Genomic DNA, 6969 nt, shown 5'->3' with positions numbered 1-6969 from the left:
GACGTGAACTTCTCTTACAAGTCTCGTATAGTCCGCGCGAAATTGCTAGTCCGCTCTGAAGTTGTTGCGAGCAGATGTAGTCGTACAATTTGCTATGGCCACGCGATTCATTTCTATATTCAGAGCGGACTAGCAGTTATACGCGGACACCCATCGTTGATACGACAATGGGATACTATTGATTATAAGAATGATTTGGGAATATTTGGAAGTAGTTACAATAAAACCAACATAAAGATGTAAACATTTATTATATTTTATTTTTATTAAATAAGTTGAAATAATATCATCAAATCATATTAAGAGTGTAAATATTTGTGATTTTATAAATACTTATAAAAGTTGTAAGAAAACTTATAATATATACTATAAGTATAAAGTGCTACTTGCATCTAGTAGTTTCAGATCTTAAGTTAAGTAGCTTGAAAGCAATATTAAAAAAATATTATGCTTAGATATTTAACTTACATGCTAAATAAATGATACTGCAATTGAGATTGTTTGAACAATTTTAAAGGCCGTTTAGGCGGACATAAAAGTGGACAATGTTACTTAAAAAAATAAAAAAATCCTGAGCTGCATAAATAGTTACCATAGACATGGCATAGACAATAACAAGCAAATACAGTCAAATACAATCAGATGTTGGTAACACACATAACAGAAATTGAAAAATGCTATTTAAGTTAGTCATATTAAATACTTAATACTATATACAGATGTTACGACGTCCAGAAGCATATAAGTTACACTAACATTAAATCTATACACCAATAGATTCAAAGATACTAACATTTCGATTACATTCAATGATTCAAACATTAAACGGAGTTGTCGATGCATAACGCATTATATATGAACAGACATCTTCACTAGGATGCGATGTCACGCAAATAACGACGAGAATCAATTAACTTAACCACAAGACTAAATAAAATACGCAACTAAAAAAATAAATACAAAAATGTATAACATTAAAACAACTTGAAGTCGAGTGTAAATATAAATAAATTAATCACAACAAAACGGCAGTTTGATAGCAGCATATTTTTGGTAGATATGATTTCTAAACAGTCCATGAGTTAACGATAACCTTATTCTTATAGAAATAAAGGCTGTTGAAAAATCAACTCTAAAATATGCAATCGAAAAAGTTGGCCTCCGTTCAGTCTAAGGGTAATTGTCTTACTAATTATAGTACTACAAATGTGATGTCATCGTGTCTGGAAACACCACGATCCTTCTACCGGTCAACGCTACTGGGTCTGTTTAAGTTTGAAACATTTATTTAGAAAACACACAAAGATCCTTTATACTTTACTTACGTTTCTCGTACTAGGGAGTGAGTACGATAGTAGAAAGTCGTGTCGAATGTAGGGAACAGGAAGAGCGGATTTTTCGGGACACATATTATAAGAGGGATATAAGGATTGAGGGACAGTACGGAGGTCTAAGGAACAGGAGAGCAGGTCAATAACGTTACATAATGAGGATATAGGAGGAGGCAGATATAACTCCTAAACCTATAACTATAAGGGGGAGGGGGGAAGGATTTCAACAGTACGAGAAACTCACACTATGTATTTAAACTACTACACATATAATCGTTTCACAAATGGTTATACTTATTTCGACATCGATACGGTTATCATACTATTATTGGGATACAATATAACACTTACCACTACTGAATTTTTAAAACGGGGATTTGTGTCACAAAAGCACTTTTTTATTGCCGGGGTCACTACAGGGTTAATATAATGAAAACGACATCAATCACTCAGCATATCGGTTTGAATAGTAACTGTGCTAAATCCTAAAATATCAAGAATCAGGAGAGTAAATACCTGCCTAATTTGTTGACTCATTTCGAGAAATCTACCAGTTATTCAAATACTTTGTAGATAACCTAGCTAATGTAGATAAATTATGGATTTAACACGTTTACATTTCAAGCCGGCGTTATGTTCACGACACGTGCTGTTCAGACCCAGGCGAAAGATGTTGACCGGAGGGTATAAGTAGAGTGGCGATCTTCTCATCGCCTGTAACGACCGAGATATGCGGAGCAGTTCGGGCAGCTGTGGTGGACGTCCATGCAGCTCTCAATGCAGCATGGGATCAGACAGCAGCCGCAGAAGCACCTAGAACAAGCCACTTGACTGAGCTTCAGTGGAAACGAATGAGAAGCCGATAGATACCCGGTGCCGTACGAGCGACACGGGGTTATGTGGGATTTGTACCCCGCTCTAAGAATAAGGGCACCACGGCGAGGACTCTGATCTCCAAGGAAAAAAATGGAGTCCTCTAAGCGCATTGCGCCGTTGAGCTCCGCTCATGTGAGCATGGCACTCGCCACACTGTCTGGCGTGTACGAGGGTATGAGACTTACCGCCGTCAGGTTTACAACAGGCAGAAAATATCGTGCCCCTATTCCGATCCCGGAACTACAAGGGCCAAATAATGAGAAACCTATACATTTTTAATAAGTTTCAAAACAAAATTGGCGCTGGTAAAGTATGCTAAAAGTATTTTTGTTTGTAGCTGATAATAATATGAGTGAATTATTGGAGTTATGGCGATTTTGTTTACTTTAAAATTTATCCTTGTCTTATCTCACACGCACGACTGTAAAGCAATGCTTGAAATACAATAGGGCCATCTGCACAATTTAACAGCTTTATATCAGTATGTAAATGTATCATGGCAAAAACAATTTAACAGTTTGCGGACAATGGCCGCACGATAATTGCGACAGGCAAGCGGCATTTTTTTTTATTTACTAAAAATTGTCTCGCCAGATTCCCCTCGCGTACACCCGCATATCCTTTAATTAAGTGAGTTTCGCTAATTCCAAATGTAAAACCCAAATGAAACCCTATGACTTTTTAAAAAGGTCTGACTTCGCTCAATAGTTACATGATTGATTGATTTTATGCTTTATTAGTCCATTAAGAAATATTGGCAGTGATAAGTCGAAGCAGGAAGTTAGTCACCGGTAGAATAGGCTTCTTTGAGTGTGGTCGCGTGAACTCCCGCGCACGCTAAGATTTATGTAGGGCAATTTTAGGGGTACAAAATAGTTCATATTACCGTTTATGAACTATCTTTGCGTTAATACCTTCCCAATTGATTCAGCAGCTTTTAAACTTAGCGCGTCAAAGAAATAAGAACGGTTTCTATGTCTTTCTTTACATTTTTGGCTTCGTAGCTTGTATATAAGTTTAGAAAGATCTATGTTAAGTACATTGGCTCTCCATCATAATATACATTTTACATAAATACCTTTATTAAAATAAAATGTATATATTGTTAGGAAAACAAAATACATTTATTTGACTGAATTCTTTAGAACTATTAATACCATTCTAAAACCTAAACTGACATTTACTATTGCGTTAAGATAATCCTTGCTGATGTATCTAATGGTTCCAAGTACCTTCACCTGACATTTATATAACACTGTAGAGATTAGAATAAAGTACACTTTACTTTGTTATGAGTAGGTACATAATGTGACATTCATGTTATTATCTCCTTACCTCAAGTCGTGTATTTTAATAGATGTTACTTGATAACTTGATCTATTGACATCATAATATCACATCAAGTGATAATATAAGTTTTTTTCCGACTGCAGAGAGTGATGCTTTTCGAAAATGTATTTATTTGTCATTCTTTGAGAAGACCTACAGCGGCTTGACAGATTTTAATATATGAGGAGTTTTTGGATTCGCCTGTGTTCGATGTCTCTCCCACAACTTGTTAAAGAGACATAAACAATACTTGGTTTGTTTTTTTATTACTTTTAATGCTAGTTTGTATTGTAGTGTGGTTGAATGTTTGTTGATTCCCTTTAAAATTATTTGAAGTTAAGATTTATACACAAAAATATTTATAAAATTCAAAATATACCGGATTCCTACAAAGATTAAACTCCTTAGTAGTAAATCTGTATCTATAGTAAAGGTCACAATTACTTTGAAGTTTATTCAGTTTACTTCAATTTCAGATATTAAAGTAACTTACCCCAATATGAATATGATGGCGCCAGAGACCATGGCAATCAGGCCAGGCTTGGTTTTGGTCTCGGTGTCAATCTCGGCATGGCAGCTCGGGCAGATCATGTGGGTGGGCTGCGGGCCCACTGGCACCACAGTCGTCACTATCTGGGGCCCAGACGCTATAGACAAATGTTTGTGTTGTAGAAATATTTACCAATTTTTAAAGTCTTGCAATGATTTGAAAATTTTTTAATTAAAAAGTCACTTGAAAATAAAGAAAAAAATATTCCTTGAAAACTCCTCTATCAAAATAACTTAATACCATTTTTCTGCAAAGAGACTAGAAAAAAGATTTTTTAAATATTAATTTTGTTATTTTAAATTTTCCAACAAAAGGTTACAGAACCAATGTTTCAATCATTTTTGTGAAAACCATTTTTCAATATGATGGTCGACGGACTCATACCACACAATTACGATTTAGGTTTACACTACACATCACCCGTTAACATCCAAAAAATTAAATTCTGTCCTCCAACAATTCCAACCCAAATTAAACATTTCAATGAACTTTTTTTCAATAAGTTCGACACTAAACAGTAGTTAATAAGTTTTAACTACAATAATTCTTCCATGTTTCTTTTTTTTTTTTCTTTTCATTGTCTATATTGAAACTGCAAAACATTCTTATATTTCTTTTACTATAAAGAATTTGAATTTTTCTATCATACATCTTCCCAGAAGTTTTGTTTACTAATGAATAGGTACATTTTGGTGAATGTTGGTCAAATATCAAGGCCGTAAGAAATTTACGAATTAATAAATTTTAACAGTAAATTCGTAAAAAAATAACAGGAAATTTAAATTCGTATTCACATGTTCGACCCGTTTCAAGTGTGGCAATAAATAAAACTGTTACAAGGACGAATGAGATCACTGCTTAAAATTTCAAAATTCGCTCATTAGATTGTTATACTCACATGGTGTGTACTGTGGTGTGTAGGGGCTCGAAGGTCCCACCCCGCCCACAGCCTGCGAGTAGCTCGGCGGCGCCGCCGGCGGGGGCTGCACGGTGCCCTGGCCATTTGTCAGCCTGTACGGTGGCGGATTCATGTCTTTGACCATGTCTGACAACAAAATAAAACAAGTAAACAACAGACACTAGCGCCGATGCTGGTCGTCCAGCCTCTATGATGCAATACAATCTCGCTATTTTTAGGTATGATTCCACCAAGCAATCTTATGCAGATGTTCCTGTTACCGCAAGCCACAAGCATGACGGTGACTAAAGCTTAGAAAAATACTAACACCGACCACTCGTCGACTTGAATGTATTGGGTACTTGTTTCGTTTATTCAACTCCGAGCGATAAATTACAATCGCTTTCAACGACCGATCTGCACAGAACGAAGATCCTTGCGCAAATGCTGCGGCCGCCAGTTACAGATAAGATAAAAGATATTGTGTCAATTTGAAAATCAATACGAAATGTTTTTACACAGACAACGAATTTAATGTATTAGGTACGTTGTGTTGCACATCCTAATTTCACACCCTATATTTCAAAATAAGCAATCGAACTCTATATAACAATAATATTATTTATTTTATTATATATTTGTAAAACCTATAACTGGCTTTAGTCATTATTTATCTCACAAGTCATTTTTTATCCCATAGTTTAGTAATACCAGCTACATAAATTTTCCTTTTATAATCGGAGCTATACTAATAAAGCTAGCTCAGCTTACGTACAACTAATAATACCTATCTGAAGATATTTTCGTTATAAAAAAGTGATCTTTTGACAAAAATAATTAAACATGTGTATTATAAAACCATGTAGGCACGTGAGAAGTTATTATATTTTGTCGTAACAAAACAAAAAAAACTCCAAAATTTTCATTCTGTCTATACTCTATGTTTCTAATAACAACAATAACAATTTAATCGAATAAATAATTGCTAGTAGTAACGTCATCTATACTGGCATTATTAAACTTTTCAGTCCGTTTTGATTATCATTATAAATATACATTTATATGGCGTTAAGTAAAGATTTATGGTGTAGATATGAAAAGTAGCTGTATAATAATAAATTAACATAATTCGCCAAAGGCGAATCGAACTCACACATGGAGGCTTCCACCTAATAATCATTATTTGTTAATTATTTTTATTCATTTTATTATTTTCAACAATACTTAGTTGTATGAAACAATGTCATCTAGTCAAGCCTCAAGAACTACCGATACTTACGCAATCTATCACTATTTTCTGACAATGATGAATGATACGTAAACAATATATAATGAAATAACTATATTAAAATACGTTTTATTTGTCTTATTTGTATTTATTATAATAGCTTTTTAGTAGTAAATGGATTGTAAAAATTTTAACTGTCTTCCTACCATGGTTCAACTTAGATCTAAAAATGTTCAAGTTAGATCTAAAAATGCCAAAAACCGGTTTGTTGTATGGAGGTCTCCCTTTCATATTCAACATTAATGTATTTTTAATATTTATTGTTATAGCGGCCACCGTTATGCATCCTCCATGAAAATTTCACGTGTCTACCTATCAAGAGGTAGAGCCCCGTGACAGAAGGACAGACGGACAGACAGCGGAGCCTTAGTAATAGGGTTCGGTTTTTACCCTTTGGGCACGGAACTCTAATGATTTTCAATAATTTTCCGAGTTATTTAATATTGATGTAGTTTTTTAACTCAAGCCATCAGCATTTTATTGCACTTCATTTATTAACTTATATTTCAATATTTATAGATAGTAATATAACTTTGGTTTACACACATTGCTAAATACATTCATATGTTTAAGCTATTGCAAAATTTTGCTTTATGTTTTTTTTTAAAAACCACGGTTATTTACAACAATATTCTATACATTGACGAAGTAAAAATAGCAGAGAATATTATGATAAGGATAAATAGATTTTAAGAAA

General features: G+C 34.1%; 1 protein-coding gene across 2 annotated transcripts; it reads right to left on the bottom strand.

Moving 5' to 3' along the window:
* Positions 1-234: 234 nt before the first annotated feature.
* On the bottom strand, positions 235-5544 carry LOC140743263 (LITAF domain-containing protein). 2 transcript variants are annotated; one of them, XM_073074414.1, is made up of 4 exons: positions 5319-5544; positions 4985-5131; positions 4030-4183; positions 235-2144 (listed from the first exon to the last, which is right to left on the bottom strand). In XM_073074414.1, exons 2-4 carry the CDS (start codon positions 5127-5129, stop codon positions 2039-2041), a joined length of 405 nt encoding a protein of 134 aa, XP_072930515.1. In that variant the 5' UTR covers positions 5130-5131; positions 5319-5544; the 3' UTR covers positions 235-2038. The 2 variants fall into 2 exon arrangements, with proteins under 2 accessions (XP_072930515.1, XP_072930513.1); XM_073074412.1 differs by having other exon boundaries at positions 5313-5527.
* Between the last annotated feature and the right edge of the window lie 1425 nt (positions 5545-6969).

The sequence above is a fragment of the Epargyreus clarus genome, unplaced genomic scaffold, assembly GCF_041222505.1.
Source record: "Epargyreus clarus isolate Ecla_fem2 unplaced genomic scaffold, WU_Ecla_fem_2.2 ptg000007l, whole genome shotgun sequence".
Taxonomy (NCBI): domain Eukaryota; kingdom Metazoa; phylum Arthropoda; class Insecta; order Lepidoptera; family Hesperiidae; genus Epargyreus; species Epargyreus clarus.
This window is presented reverse-complemented; position numbering and strand designations above follow the sequence as displayed.

Bases quoted from the DNA above. Each gene is read 5' to 3' on its own strand.
- LOC140743263 (XM_073074414.1), bottom strand. From the start codon at position 5,129: ATGGTCAAAGACATGAATCCGCCACCGTACAGGCTGACAAATGGCCAG. The intron at 4,184-4,984 runs GTGAGTATAACA...ATTTGTCTATAG, and splicing joins CACACCACAGTACACACCAT to CGTCTGGGCCCCAGATAGTG. The intron at 2,145-4,029 runs GTAAGTTACTTT...GGCTTGTTCTAG, and splicing joins GCCATCATATTCATATTGGG to GTGCTTCTGCGGCTGCTGTC.